Here is a 14,065-nt window from a genome sequence, read left to right as displayed (position 1 = left end):
ATCCACATGATCCACACACAAGCAAACCAAATAGTAATTCTTCCTGTGTAAGTGTGTAACATCAAAAAGTAAACCAAAAGGTTCTATTTTTCAATAAAAGTAATCGTGTCGATATATTAATATACTATTTAATAAAGTTATTACAAATCTGATAATATATAGAAAGCATAATATCTTTTAATTAAATTAATTTGAATCAATATGGATGTCTGATTTACTAAATGTACGTATAAAAATATATTGTTTTACCTCTTCTTTATAGATGTTTATACAATTGCATTTTTCAACAAGGGGACAGGAGAACTATAACAGAAAGGATCAAAGAGCTTTTTTATTTGCAATGAAACTTTAATTATAATTACGGAGTTTATACTTAGAATTTTCAAGTTATGCAATTCCTGAATTTGAGGTGGTTATTTATATGTTACATTAAAATCTAAAAAGCAAACTATAAAGGTTAGGTATATATAAGGGCTATAATTTTATAAGCTATCAGCAGTTTAGCTGGCTTAAGCCTTAAGCCCTATTATAAGTCATTGGAAGCTTTAATTCAGAATTCATCATGCATATATGTATAACCTAACAATTAAAATTCAAAGAACACTGAATATATTATTGAGAAGATACTAAAATGTAAGGATTTTTAAAAAGTTAAGTGTTTTAACAGTGAAAATTAAAAATTTTACTAATAATATATTTATGTTGAGACAACTAAAATATATTGCTGAAAGACATTTTATAACCTCAAATTTGAAAATAAGGAAGAATAAAGTATTAGTTTAAATATTTATCCATTTTATGTTTTTAAAGAAAATTGGATTGTTAAAAGATGAAGTGCCATTATGAGGTATTAGGTATTGCTCAAAATGCATCTGACAATGAAATTAAAAAAGCTTATAGGAAATTAGCTTTAAAATGGCATCCGGACAAGAATTTAGATAATTCAGAAAGGGCGAAAGAACAATTTCAAATTGTGCAGCAAGCTTGGGAAATATTAAGTGATCCACATGAGCGTGCTTGGTATGATAAACATAGAGAGGCAGTCTTAAAAGGAGGACTTGGAAAGGATTATGACGATAATTCACTCAACCTATTTCCATATTTTTCTACCACTTGTTTCAAAGGCTATGGAGATGATGAAAAAGGATTTTATTCTGTTTATCGAAAAGTATTTGAAACACTAGCTGCTGAAGAAGTAGAATATGCAGACGAGGATAAAGAAATTCCGGATTTTGGAGATTCCCAAAGCAGTTATGAAGAAGTGGTTCATAATTTTTATGCTTATTGGCAAAGCTTCACTACTAAAAAGTCATTTGCTTGGCTAGATCCTCATGATATTCGTGACAAGCCTCATAGACGTATACTTAGACTTATTGAGAAAGAAAATAAGAAAGTAAGAGATAAAGCTAAGCGTGAAAGGAATGAACAAGTTAGAGATTTGGTTGCCTTTGTTAGAAAACGAGATAAACGTGTTCAAGTCTATGCCCAAAAGCTAGCCGAGCGGGCTGAAGAAAATAAAAGAAAAGCACAAGAATATCAGAAATTGAAACTACTTGAAAGACAAAAGCAGCTTAAAGAGCACAAAGCATCTGAATGGAGTAAACTTTCGAATATTGAAGATGAACTTAAAAATATAGAGGCTAATCTTGCTGCAGAGTTTGGGGAATCATTATCTTCAGATAGGGATACTGATGATGAAGATGAAAATACATTATATTGCATTGCGTGTAATAAAGTTTTTAAAACTCACAAAGCTTTCATGAATCATGAAAGCTCCAAAAAGCATAAAGAAAATGTGTCAGCATTGAAAGTATCAGTAATTGAAGAGGAAAAACTGTTTCAGAATGCTAAAGAAGAGAGTGAGAAGGATACAGATTCAGGCGATGTTTCAGTTTCAGATTCTGAATTACAAAGCAAAACAAACTTAGCCACAAATTCTCAAATTCCTGATTTTCTACTTAACAATAATACAAATACGGTTGAAATTGATGATATCAAAGATGAAGATTCTGAAAAAGAAAAAGTATCAGGGAATGATTCAGATTCTGAGAGTGAATTAAATACAGAAACAAAATTGTCTACTCAAAAAGGCCCTTTAAGTGAAGGATATGTATTCCCTTTAGGTGAAAGTGAGACAAATAATGAAAACTATTTAACATCCGAAGATGAATTAATATCAGACCAGGAAGAAGAATCAGAAGTAATTATTAAGAAGAATAAGAAGAAAAAACACAAACAACATTTACTTTTAGATCGTGATAGTGATGAAGATAAGGAACATGATGAAAATATCTGGTTATCAAAAAAGCAACGTAAAAAGCAAAAAAGAGTTACATTGAATAATTCAACCATATCCACATTTAAAGAGAAGGGAAGTGAAATTAATGGTGGCTCTGAAGAAGAGGAATGTTTAAATAATAAAAGCGCGGGACTATGTACTATAATAGCTAATGAGCCTGCAAATGCGTCTGCTGTACGAACAGGAAAACTTTCTCGTGCAAAAGCAAAAAAATTAAAAAAAAGCGCGGAAAAAGATGATTGTGACGACAAAAGAGATACACTAGACCAGGATTTAGCACATAATTGTTTGAAATGCAAAGCTAATTTTTCTAGTAAAAATAAGTTATTTGAACATTTGAAAAAAACAGGTCACTATTCTCTATATACCTCAAATTCAGTAAAAAACAAAAAAACTGTAGAAAAAACGTCTAAAGGGAAATGATAATAAACCTTTAAGAATTTTGTACTATTTTTAATTTTGGCATCTATTTCACTAATTTAATTAAAGGATTACAACAATTATGTTGAATAAATTATTTTTTTTTAAACGCAATTAAAATACAATTTAATTTATAGTAAAAAATTAAAAAAATGTCTTACATGTATAATACGATTTTTATAAAACCCTGTGTACATAACTATCAAGTATTATTGATATTTAAATGTACTCTCGCTCATCGTAATGTATTTATAAATGTTGGAAATAGATAGTTATAAATTTACAATTTTGTTTCCTTTTATTGTAATAGACATCCATTTTTCAGGTTCATTAGTTATTGCATAGGAAACGAATAACTTATAAATTGCAATGAATGTAGTTCACTGTGCCGCTTCGCATAGGTAACGCTTTAATTATCGAGAAAATATCTATTGGTATATTCATAATTATGGTTTTATTTAAGGGCTTCGACTGTGGCATCTAGAGCACTTATTTATCCTGCTGCCGATCGTAATAAAGATCCGATATTATCTGTATTACGACAATATATTAATCCAGCTTCAAATCAAACTTTATTGGAAATAGCATCTGGGTCTGGTCAGCATGTAGCTCACTTTGCTAAAAATTTTCCGCAAATCACATTTTATCCCTCTGAATATGAGTCAAGATTATTGGATAGTATTGCTGCTCACGTTCATGGATTAGCAAATGTGAGGGAACCTTTAAAAATAGATATAACTACCGATTATACCACTTGGACTAATGGTTGTTTCAAAGCAAACAGTTTCGACTATGTATACAATGCTAATATGATGCATATATCTCATTATGAATGTACTATTGGTTTATTTAAAAATGTAGGAAAACTGTTAAAACAAAATGGCATTTTATTTACATACGGTCCGTACGCTATCAATGGAACAATTTCTCCAGAAAGCAATATTAACTTTCATAAATCACTGAAATCGCAAGATGCAAGCTGGGGTCTCCGTGATGTTGCGGATTTACAAAAACTGGCAAAAGAAAATAACATTGACATGATAAAGATGTTTGACATGCCAGCTAATAACAAAACTATTATATGGAAAAAATATTAAGCTTTGATAAAATTACATAACGAATCTCAATTAAATATTTCAATGTAATTGTACAAATTTTTATTCATGTACTGATTTTGCCTATGATTATTAAGATTTTAAGAATAAAATATTCAATATTATATTGTTTATTCAACGTCATTCCAGTCCGTTTCAAAGAAGTTGATATTCTCCATTCCCTCTGGTAAATAATTCAATCCAGATATGTCCTTATGCATCATATTGTACTCTTTTACATGACCTATCATTAAAGAAAAAAATATATTTTATTTATAACTTTGAGGTACAATATTAAATAAGAAGAAGTTAAAACACATACCAAGCTTTTTCATTGCTTTTGTTAGAGCATCTGAGCAGCGAAGATGCAGTGGAACATTAGGCTGAGCTCCTTTCCATTCTGTAACAGTTCTTTGAGCTGCCCTCAAGGCATCTTCTATTAATCGAGATTTAGGAGCTTTGGCTAAGTATACTGTACATTGTGCTAATATAACATCACATTCTGGCAGACCAATCATTTTACAAGCATTCATTGTATGAACCGCAATGCCTTAAAATCAAATTATTATTTCATAAATGTACTTTAATAGAAAATATATAAATATACTCTTTAATAACAACAGACCTAATGCTTTTGGATCTTCAAGACCAATATCTTCAGATGCCATCCGTACTAATCTCCGTGCTATGTACATAGGGTCTTCACCACCCGAAATCATCCTTGTTAGCCAATAAAGAGCAGCATTTTCATCACTAGCTCTAACCGCTTTGTGCAAAGCAGAAATTGTATCATAATGCTGATCCCCTTTTCTATCATAGAGCATATGAGACTTTTTTAAATTCTCTTTGATATCATCCAAAGTTATGATAATAGGACCTGTCTGCAAAAATTCAGCTTCAGTTGGTAAATTAGATTGTACTGCTAGTTCTAGGCCTCCCAAAGCAATTCGAGCATCTCCATCACAAGTTTCAGCTAACCATTCTATGGTTTGCTCATCTATAAGAAACTTTGGTATTTCTGAAGAGCTTTCGCTTAATACTGTGTTAGCTTCCTTATTTGAATGAGATGTTACGTGCAATATACCGTTTAATGAAATAATAGCATTTTTGAGAATTTCTTTTAAATTCTCAATACTTAGTTTTTCTAAAACTAATAACCGGCAACGGCTTAATAATGCTGAATTCAAATTAAATGATGGATTCTCTGTAGTCGCTCCAATTAAAATAATGGTTCCTGACTCAATATGAGGTAAAAGAACATCTTGCTGAGACTTGTTGAATCTATGTATTTCATCCAAAAACACAACTGTACGTCTTCCAAATTTTAGCTCATTAGATGCTATATTAATGACTTCTTTCACTTCTCTAACACCAACCATAGCAGCAGAAAGTTTGACAAACTTCATTTTTCCATTTGAATTATATTTACAAACTTGTGATATGACATTTGCCAATGATGTCTATAAAGAATAACTTCATTAGTTGAAAGTTTTAAAAATCATTCAATTAAAAAAAAAATTACTTTTCCACATCCAGGAGGGCCCCATAAAATAATATTTGGTATTTCTCCTTTTTGTAATAATTGAGATAACATTGCTCTGGGGCCTAAAACATGATCTTGTCCTATGTATCTAGAAATAGTGGTAGGTCTCATTCTTTCAGCCAATGGTACATGATTGTTAATACGTGGCTTCTTACTGTCATTTTCTTTCTAGAGAAGAAATAAAAAATACCTTTTATAATAAAATTCAGTAAAATTTTTAAAAGTGTTACAATAAAAAGTATTATTACTTTTATTTCTACTGCTTTTCTAGTCTGTTCCTCAGATCTTACAGGGGATAAAATTTTACGCTTACTAGTAGTAGGTTTAATAAATTTTGAGCCAGAGCTTTTTACAAAAAATGCTTTGTTTTGTGGACTAGGTTCTTTATAGTGCTTTGAAGTCTCCTGCTGGTTGGATTCACTTAGAAATAAACATTTGCTGGCATGCTGCTCAATTGCAGTAACAGAAAACTTTTTAGAACATATAGGACAATTGACCTGTTTTTCTTCCATTTTCAAAGCTGGATTTCCACAAAAATTTCACAGGATAAATTATAAACACATTTAACATTTATATTTTCATATAATTGAGCTATTTATCAAACATATCTATATTCACTAAAAAAAGTGCAATTATCACAATATTACGGAAATTCATACTGTTACTTAATGGGCTAAGTTTTAATTAACCAACCCAATTAACCCAAACAGGCTAAATCAGCTTAAGATGGTACCTGGGTAAACCAAAAACAGACAAAGACCACTTGAAATTAGTTTGAATATTATTCTAAAATTTTGCTGATTTAACCGGAGATTTCTAATATACAAGGTGTCCCATTTGAAATAGCGCAATTTAATACGGTCGAATATTTTTTAAAAGAGGTGACTCAAATGAAAAAGTTTTCCAAACAAAGGTCTCATATGTATAGTTCGAGAAGTCCACGCTTCAAATAGAAATAACGTTTTGATTAAATTATATTTGTTAAAGTGTTTAAATATCTCCTGAATCTCTTAAAGTAGCTTAAGAATGTGCAATAAAAATAGAGGATGGCATATATTTAAAAAATTAATATAATCTTCACGTGACCTTAAAATCATCTTTGAACTACTTTAAAGCCTTTAAAGGAGGTCTAAGCCAATAAGGTATGTCTTAGTTTTATACCTTCCTCCTCGAAATTAAAAAAAAAATTTTTGTTTAAAAGTTTTTCATAGGTGATCTTTCTTAAAAGATGCACATCCAATGATATCACCTGATGTATGTACATACTTCTGTAATATTGGTCAATTTTTGTACAATTATTTATTATTCAGGAAATAAACGGTGAAATGTTTGGAAATTTATTTATGACCTTTATCAGGTCTGCGTTAAACTATGTGTAACATTTGAAATTTTATTCTTAAATAACCTAGTTGCAATACTGAGGAAATCACCTTACTTCTAATAAAGTAGTATAATTTCCGTGACACGAACTATACCACTTTAACCAGAGAGCCTAGCCACTAAAAATTGTTAATCGAGTTGGTGAAACTAGCCCTTTATATCTCTGATTGTTAAATTAAAATTCACGCATTGTTTTGGTTGATATGTAACTATTATTGCAGTAGAATTTGCAAAGTAGTAATGCATAGGATGCGAAGTGAGCACGATTGGAAAGGTTTTTTTGGGACGACAGAACACAGACATGACAGTCGATAGACAGTAGTACCGTTATATTGTGCTGCAGCGTGTTAACCTAAACTGTTTGCGTGGTGCTGAGAGCCTGGGAAATAGCATTCCTCTTGTGTTCGGCGTATGGAATGCGAGTTTCACTATTCAAGAATATTTTTCAGTTCTTACGATAATAAGTTACAGTAATAATCTCTCTGGATGACTGTAGTTAAAGTTTTATTCGATTGGCCCGTCAACTTTTATGTTTATGCGTTTAAATGTCGCTGTGCACTACTTTAAAATTTTTAGAGCGCGCTATAAAGCTCACTATTATTGACAGGCTTCTATTATTTGATAATTTAAATCATTGTATCGCACGTAAAAACATTGAAAAATGATCGTCCGACGCAAAAAGAGCAAATTGCAAGACAATAAACAATCAATGCAGAGCGGTACATTTGAATGTGAGCAGAATACCGATACACCTGAGATTCTCGATAAAAAGGTAAAAATCATTTCCATTATTTTATCACAAAAATGATAGATTACTAGTTTTTTTACTTATTACTTGTCCTACTTACAATTAATGGTGATACTAATAGTTTAAATTATATTTTGAAATTAAAAATGATTATATATTTAGATAATCGAGGAAGAAAATAAGAAAGAAGCGACAAAAGTGATCGACAAATATGTGGAACCGAATAAAATAGTTAACTCCGATAATCGACCACGAGGACGAATAAAATTAAATTTAGAAATCGATGTGATTGCTGTATTGCTGTTCGTGGCTGGCTTGATTAGTAGGTTATATAGATTGGAGGAACCGCGAAGTATAGTGTAAGTTTAACAGTGAAAAAAATTTGTTATTATCGAACTTTTGTGTTTGAACATTATTTGGTTTTTTACAGATTTGATGAATTGCATTATGGAAAGTACATTGGGATGTACATGAAGCGGACATTTTTTTTCGATTCGCATCCTCCATTAGGTAAACAGCTGGTCTCAGCCGCGGCTTATCTAGCTGGTTTTGACGGTCAGTTTAAATTTGATCGAATCGGAAGTCCATACGCAGAAAGCGTTCCTTTATTCGCTCTAAGATTTATACCAGCCTTTTGCGGAAGTCTTTTAATTCCCACCGGTTATCTCTTAGCGCTAGAGTTAGACTTGAAACAATCAAGTGCCGCTATTGCCGGAATTTTATTGTTACTTGGTAAAATGCTCTTTTTTCATTCATTCTTTTTAAATGTCTGGATTAATAATTTTATTTTAATTGATAAATTTGTTTCACGACTTATTTATTTTTTACAGATAATGCGCTTTTAACACAATCTAGATTTATATTGATGGAAAGCATCTTGATGCAATTTTCTTTATTTGGTTTATTATGTATTATGAAGTTTCGAAAAATAATGGATCAGCCAAAACTTTTGTCTTGGTGGATATGGCTAGTTGTTGGAATTGCAAATTTAACATGCGCTCTTTGGTATATATATTTGAATAATTTTTAAACATTAAAAACAAAGAAAAATGCAACAAACCACATTTTACAAGGTTCATATTTTATTTCAGCATAAAGTATGTAGGGTTTTATTCCTTAATTCTTGGAATATCTTTGATAGCGCGAGATTATTGGTCCTTGATAGGGAGGAAAGCTTTAACTACTGCTGCACTTTGGGGTCACCTTTTTATCAGAGTTTTCGTAATGTTATTAGTAATTGTTGCCATTTATTTAAGTATTTTTTATGTGCATTTGACGATTCTGTCAAAGGCGGGACCGCACGATTCAGTTATGACGAGTGCCTTTCAGGCAAGTCTGGAGGGTGGTCTTGCGAGTATTACGAAAGGTCAACCCTTGGAAGTAACTCATGGCTCCCAAATTACCTTGCGACATACGTATGGGAGAGCCTGCTGGCTACACAGTCATAATCAAATGTACCCACTGAGATATCCTGATGGCAGAGGTAGCTCCCATCAGCAGCAAGTCACGTGTTATTCATTCAAGGACGTTAATAACTGGTGGATAGTTAAAAGGCCGGACAAGAATGATCTGGTCGTAACAAAGCCCAGCGAACCAATAAAACACGACGACGTTATCCAACTCGTACACGGCATAACGAGTCGTGCTTTGAATTCTCACGACGTGGCAGCTCCTATGACTCCCCAAAGTCAAGAAGTTTCGTGTTACATAGATTATAACGTATCAATGCCCGCACAAAACTTATGGAGAGTGGATATTACGAACAGAGAACAGTCCGGCGACGTTTGGCACGCCATCCAAAGTCAAATTCGTCTTATTCATGTCAGTACTGGTTATGCTTTAAAATTTAGCGGCAGGCAACTCCCAGATTGGGGTTTTAATCAACACGAGGTGGTTGCTGATAGATTGGCGGATAAGACTACTTCTATTTGGAACGTGGAAGAGCATAGGTATACGAAAAGCGATGATCAAAAACAGAGAGAAAGAGATTTAATTAATGCGGAAATGATCCCGTTACACGCAACTACGTTAACTTATTGGCAAAAATTTCAAGAACTTCAAATAAAGATGCTCCTAGGTGTTCAAGAGGGGCAAAACAGTCACATGTATTCGAGTGGTCCGCTAGATTGGCCATTAATGTCCAGGGGAATCGCTTATTGGGTCTCTAATGACAGTAATGTAAATAATGTCATTTTATATTGTACAAATGTTATTAAGTTTCAGTTTTAAATTTATCTTGTATCATTCTGTTTTTAGGCTCAAGTTCATTTATTAGGAAACATAGCTATCTGGTATTCGGGTACTTTATCCCTTATTACATACTCAGCTTTATTAATATTTTATTTGATAAGGCGACGCAGAATGTGCTTTGATATTGATGAAACTGAATGGCGAAGATTTATCAATATCGCAAACGTACTCTTAAGCGGATATCTTTTGCACTTTATTCCGTTCTTATTCGTTGAACGAACTCTCTTCTTACATCACTATTTACCAGCTTTTATCTTCAAGACAATTTTAACAGCAGCCACGATAGATCACTTGTATTATCTCGCCGAGTAAGTTTCACTTATTAATGATTTTCGCGAGTTTATTACAACCTCCTACTGAGAATTTTAAATAAATATATTTTTGTTCCAGGACACGATTAAAAAGTAAAATTTCCTCATATCTGTTTCAATGCAGTACAATTGCATGGATTGTTTTTATTGTTATTGTATTTCGAAAGTTCCTTGCACTGACATACGGCACAACCGTTTTGAGTGCAAAAGATGTATTAAGATTAAGATGGAGAGATACATGGGATTTTATCGTACACAAATCTTAGAAAATACTATTAATATTGTTCAAAAGTGATATTTATTATTCATATTTTTATAAAAAAAAAGTAATTTTACAAATTTAATCACATAGTACATATTTTTAATTATTTTTATAAGAATATATTAAAAAACAATAATATGCACATTTACGTTGTGCACTTATTGATAAATACACAAATTAATTTGCAATGTATTTACAAATTTTCAAACGATTCGCATCCAATAAAAATACATATATGCAATGTATATAAATAGATATTAAATGATGAGAGAAAAAGACATTATGTTGCGTATTTCTGTGCGCTAAAGACATACATTCTGTATATTTTTAGTGAACTCGAAATGTAATGTAATTGCGAGCAATGTCAAGACAACTTCCTTTATATTATAATAATAGGAATAAATTTTTTATTACCCATAATAAAATAACAAACTGAATTTAAATATTTGTTTCATGAATTAGCAAAATGTACTTTAATAAAATCACTGTAATGATGCAGTCTAATATGCATTCACCATAATATTTACAGACTGTATAAGCAATAGTTAAGATCCAATTATGTAATAAGGACCAAAATCACATTTTTTTAAATTGTAAGCATTGTAATTTATGCTATATTTGTTTCTACCAATTATTTCAATTATTTATATATACATTATATATTATAATACAGTTTGATTTCATTTACCAAAAATTTTTGGAGTGTTAAATCCTAATTAAATTTTTATAAAATAATTTATGAACAAAAAATAAAGATACTTGGTTCCATATTGCATAAAAGGGTACATTATAATCTTAATTAATTACTATTTAAATAAAATAAATGTAAAATAACTTCTTTCATTCAAATTAGACTTTTATGGGCCTTGTTAAGTTTGTATCAATTATGAAAAAGAAAATTTTTCTCTATAGGTTGAAGTATAAAAAAATTTAAGATATGGTTGTTAAATTATAAGAATTCAATTATTTTTACATGATTATTATAAATAAACTTTCATATAGCTTAAAACAAAGTGAGTATTTTGTATAATTAAAATAAAATTTAAGTCATTGCGCGCACGGGTTTTATGTATATAGCACCAATTTAAAACGAAAATGGTAGCATTATATAATGTACAAGATAAAGCCTCAAATTAAAGAAACAACAAACTATAGCACATTTGTTAAACTTTGGCCTAGATATCATTTTCAATGGGTAAAAACTATAGACCTTATGAGACCATCTTGCTCTGGACCATTATCTGACTCAAATGTGAAAAGAACTGAATCACAGGACATGACAGGAGAACAAACCCCAAGTGGATATAATCCAACCTTGTGAAGTACCACACCAACTCGGTATGTCTGTAAGGGAAAAATATGTATAGTAAAATTGCAATAAAGGTACTAAGTATCTTAAGTTTATCAAATACACCAACCTTGTTCTTTTGTATATAAACTGGACGATCAAATGCAATTTCCACTAAGGTATTAGGAGTTACCCTTTGAGTAAAATATGCAAGAGACAATCGGGTACCATCAGAATCAAAAAGATGTGCATGCACTATTTCAGTATATATTTCAGGGAAAGATGAGCTAACTATTAGCCACCTTTGTGAAGGTATTTGTATTCCCGTTACATAAATATTTTTATCAACACTGAATGTTATAGAAGAATCCAATAAATTAGAATTAAAACTGTTGGATGCATGGAGCAGCGCTCTCCGACAGTAGTGTTTTGGTCCCATTCCCGTCACAATAGGAGTTGAATTGCCCAATGGTAAAAGATCTGGGTCTTTATCTGCCTCATTATCAATAATACCTGGCATTACATCTTGTATAAAATTATTCACTAGATTAGATGGACGACCAGATGTTGATGGAATATCAGAATAATCAATATTTGGACGACGAGTAGAGCAAATACGTCTAATTTTCTAAAAGAATATAAAATTACAGTGCAAATAACATTTTATGGGATAATAATTAATAATTTGTAATATTACAGAAATGGAATATATTAAAATATTTACATAGTTATTTTGATTTCCAAAGTCGTCATTATCATCTAAATATTTATACTGCATTTCCTGATAATACTTAACTTTAGGATCTGAAATTATCATAATACTTTTAGCTAAAATTGATCATGATTTTATTAGAATCTTATAAAGTACGAAAAACTTTTATACCGTTTGGTCTAGATCTTTTCTCTTTGCTAACTGAAAATCCTTCTGGCATAGGTTGTTTGTTTCCACAGTTCAATATATTCATTAAAATGGCAAATGATTCATCTTGGGTTAAAAGAGCAGACATACCAGGTCCTTTAGCAAATTCTTGAGGTGTTAAAGTTAAGAATTTTATTTTATATAGAGCATCACCTATTACCGATTTTAAAGCTTTGCTATCTGAAATGTCCAATGATTTTCTATTACATTCTGCCTTTGCCCATCGTTCAACAGCAGTAAATAATTCTATTTCAGACTCAATTTGTATATTATTTTGGTCTAGTATCAAGAGTAATGTATGTAAATCAATGTCTTCCCAATTTGATTCTTTTAATACTTCACTTGTCTTTGTACAAATCAGGTATAAACATCTTTCCATTAAAATAGGCTCTTCAAATAGCTTGGCAAACTCGTAGGCTCTACAAGCTTTCTTTGGTGATAAATCAGACCATAAAAATTTTGTGCACTTTTTGACTAAAAATGGTAGCATATACTTTTTAGCGCAATAACATAATTCACAAGCAAGTTCAAATGAAACAAGCTCAACATTATCTGTATATATGTACTGCAATAAGGCTTTAAAAGCATCAGGTTGCACATCACGAATAGGAATTGGATCATTTTTCTCTGCCATTCCTCCATAGAACATAGCTTCAAAAACTGGGCTAGACATTGCCAAAAATAATTTGTGACCATTTAATATCAATTGTTGTGGTTCTTGACCTACAATAAACCTGCAGTCTGCCCATTGCCCTGTTTCCAATAAGTGCTGGCCTCTTTCTCCTAGCTTTTGCTTATCAAGCTGCCAATCGGATGGTAAATTCATTTCTGTGAAAGAACAATCGTACAAAAATAAAGCGTGTTTTTCCCCAATAAGAATAATAATTAAAACTTTTCAACATATAATTTACTTCTGATCTAGCTATCTTTCTAGCAAAAACATTTTATAAATTAACAATGACGTATAGCATACCTATTTTCGTGAGATTCGTCTTGCCTCTATAAATACAAATATGACATAAACTGTGCTAAAATAAGCTCCGAATAGTCCGAACGATTTGGTGAGTATTAAAATATGCGCGGGAAACAAAACATTTTCTTATAAAAGAATATCGTATTTCTTGAATACCCGTTTCTTTAATCATTTACAGTTCACAGTTGCTGTGCAATTTTTTACAGTTTCTACTTTTATTTGGAAAGTACTATCCCTTCGGTGTAAACAATGTGCAATGATAGGAAAACACTGGTATCAGAGACATAAGTACCGCGTATCGCCGCTTTCCATTCCATTCGCAAAACTTTACGCCATTTTCTTTTTACCAATACTTCATGAGACTTCACCATACTCCTACTCCTCCACAGCTTTTCCAGAGTCGTTGAGCATCTGTATGCATTTATAATTGGTTATCTTTAAAGTGTAAAACAATTTCTTTTCTTATTTGGTTAACGTTGAAAAATCATAGAAAAATAATTGCGATTATTTTCGATATTAAATATTAATTATGTATGTGTATCTGTGTCATTATTTTCGGGTTTAAAGAAAAATTCCAG

The 14,065-nt window shown here is 31.3% G+C and overlaps 5 protein-coding genes across 6 annotated transcripts; 3 read left to right on the top strand and 2 right to left on the bottom strand.

Moving 5' to 3' along the window:
- The first annotated feature begins 18 nt into the window (after positions 1-18).
- On the top strand, positions 19-3,938 carry LOC136786198 (methyltransferase-like 26). Its single transcript, XM_066747777.1, has 3 exons — positions 19-47; positions 3,045-3,120; positions 3,183-3,938. The coding sequence occupies exons 2-3, from the start codon at positions 3,089-3,091 to the stop codon at positions 3,814-3,816; spliced, it is 666 nt and encodes a 221-aa protein (XP_066603874.1). The 5' UTR covers positions 19-47; positions 3,045-3,088; the 3' UTR covers positions 3,817-3,938.
- On the top strand, positions 62-3,306 carry LOC136786194 (dnaJ homolog subfamily C member 21). The gene is made up of 2 exons (XM_066747772.1): positions 62-223; positions 292-3,306. Exon 2 carries the CDS (start codon positions 830-832, stop codon positions 2,720-2,722), a length of 1,893 nt encoding a protein of 630 aa, XP_066603869.1. The 5' UTR covers positions 62-223; positions 292-829; the 3' UTR covers positions 2,723-3,306.
- On the bottom strand, positions 3,805-7,177 carry LOC136786196 (ATPase WRNIP1-like). Of its 2 annotated transcripts, none has more exons than XM_066747774.1 (6): positions 7,062-7,177; positions 5,605-5,876; positions 5,336-5,524; positions 4,439-5,273; positions 4,136-4,363; positions 3,805-4,057 (listed from the first exon to the last, which is right to left on the bottom strand). In XM_066747774.1, exons 2-6 carry the CDS (start codon positions 5,866-5,868, stop codon positions 3,945-3,947), a joined length of 1,629 nt encoding a protein of 542 aa, XP_066603871.1. In that variant the 5' UTR covers positions 5,869-5,876; positions 7,062-7,177; the 3' UTR covers positions 3,805-3,944. The 2 variants fall into 2 exon arrangements, with proteins under 2 accessions (XP_066603871.1, XP_066603870.1); XM_066747773.1 differs by lacking the exon at positions 7,062-7,177 and adding an exon at positions 6,792-6,920.
- A 192-nt stretch (positions 7,178-7,369) lies between these two features.
- Positions 7,370-11,142, top strand: rt (Protein O-mannosyltransferase rt). The gene is made up of 7 exons (XM_066747771.1): positions 7,370-7,508; positions 7,647-7,843; positions 7,915-8,216; positions 8,315-8,489; positions 8,576-9,662; positions 9,741-10,042; positions 10,125-11,142. The coding sequence occupies exons 1-7, from the start codon at positions 7,398-7,400 to the stop codon at positions 10,309-10,311; spliced, it is 2,361 nt and encodes a 786-aa protein (XP_066603868.1). The 5' UTR covers positions 7,370-7,397; the 3' UTR covers positions 10,312-11,142.
- A 141-nt stretch (positions 11,143-11,283) lies between these two features.
- LOC136786197 (BTB/POZ domain-containing protein 6) lies at positions 11,284-13,851 on the bottom strand. Its single transcript, XM_066747775.1, has 5 exons — positions 13,488-13,851; positions 12,479-13,342; positions 12,320-12,399; positions 11,726-12,223; positions 11,284-11,651 (listed from the first exon to the last, which is right to left on the bottom strand). The coding sequence occupies exons 2-5, from the start codon at positions 13,338-13,340 to the stop codon at positions 11,496-11,498; spliced, it is 1,596 nt and encodes a 531-aa protein (XP_066603872.1). The 5' UTR covers positions 13,341-13,342; positions 13,488-13,851; the 3' UTR covers positions 11,284-11,495.
- Positions 13,852-14,065: the final 214 nt, after the last annotated feature.

Source organism: Prorops nasuta, unplaced genomic scaffold (genome assembly GCF_024137725.1).
Source record: "Prorops nasuta isolate Cenicafe-Biocafe unplaced genomic scaffold, Cenicafe_Pnas_1.2 PNAS00003, whole genome shotgun sequence".
Classification (NCBI taxonomy): domain Eukaryota; kingdom Metazoa; phylum Arthropoda; class Insecta; order Hymenoptera; family Bethylidae; genus Prorops; species Prorops nasuta.
Note: the sequence above shows the minus strand (reverse complement) of the source record. Positions and strands in the feature narration are given on the sequence as shown.

Coding starts and splice junctions, on each gene's coding strand:
- LOC136786194 (XM_066747772.1), top strand. CDS start 830: ATGAAGTGCCATTATGAGGTATTAGGTATTGCTCAAAATGCATCTGAC.
- rt (XM_066747771.1), top strand. CDS start 7,398: ATGATCGTCCGACGCAAAAAGAGCAAATTGCAAGACAATAAACAATCA. Junction 8,217..8,314: donor CGGAATTTTATTGTTACTTG/GTAAAATGCTCT, acceptor TATTTTTTACAG/ATAATGCGCTTTTAACACAA. Junction 8,490..8,575: donor AATTTAACATGCGCTCTTTG/GTATATATATTT, acceptor ATTTTATTTCAG/CATAAAGTATGTAGGGTTTT.
- LOC136786196 (XM_066747774.1), bottom strand. CDS start 5,868: ATGGAAGAAAAACAGGTCAATTGTCCTATATGTTCTAAAAAGTTTTCT. Junction 5,525..5,604: donor GAAAAGCAGTAGAAATAAAA/GTAATAATACTT, acceptor TTTCTTCTCTAG/AAAGAAAATGACAGTAAGAA. Junction 4,364..4,438: donor TGAAGATCCAAAAGCATTAG/GTCTGTTGTTAT, acceptor TTTGATTTTAAG/GCATTGCGGTTCATACAATG.
- LOC136786198 (XM_066747777.1), top strand. CDS start 3,089: ATGAATGTAGTTCACTGTGCCGCTTCGCATAG. Junction 3,121..3,182: donor CACTGTGCCGCTTCGCATAG/GTAACGCTTTAA, acceptor GTTTTATTTAAG/GGCTTCGACTGTGGCATCTA.
- LOC136786197 (XM_066747775.1), bottom strand. CDS start 13,340: ATGAATTTACCATCCGATTGGCAGCTTGATAAGCAAAAGCTAGGAGAA. Junction 12,224..12,319: donor TTGGAAATCAAAATAACTAT/GTAAATATTTTA, acceptor ATATTCTTTTAG/AAAATTAGACGTATTTGCTC. Junction 11,652..11,725: donor TTTATATACAAAAGAACAAG/GTTGGTGTATTT, acceptor TTTCCCTTACAG/ACATACCGAGTTGGTGTGGT.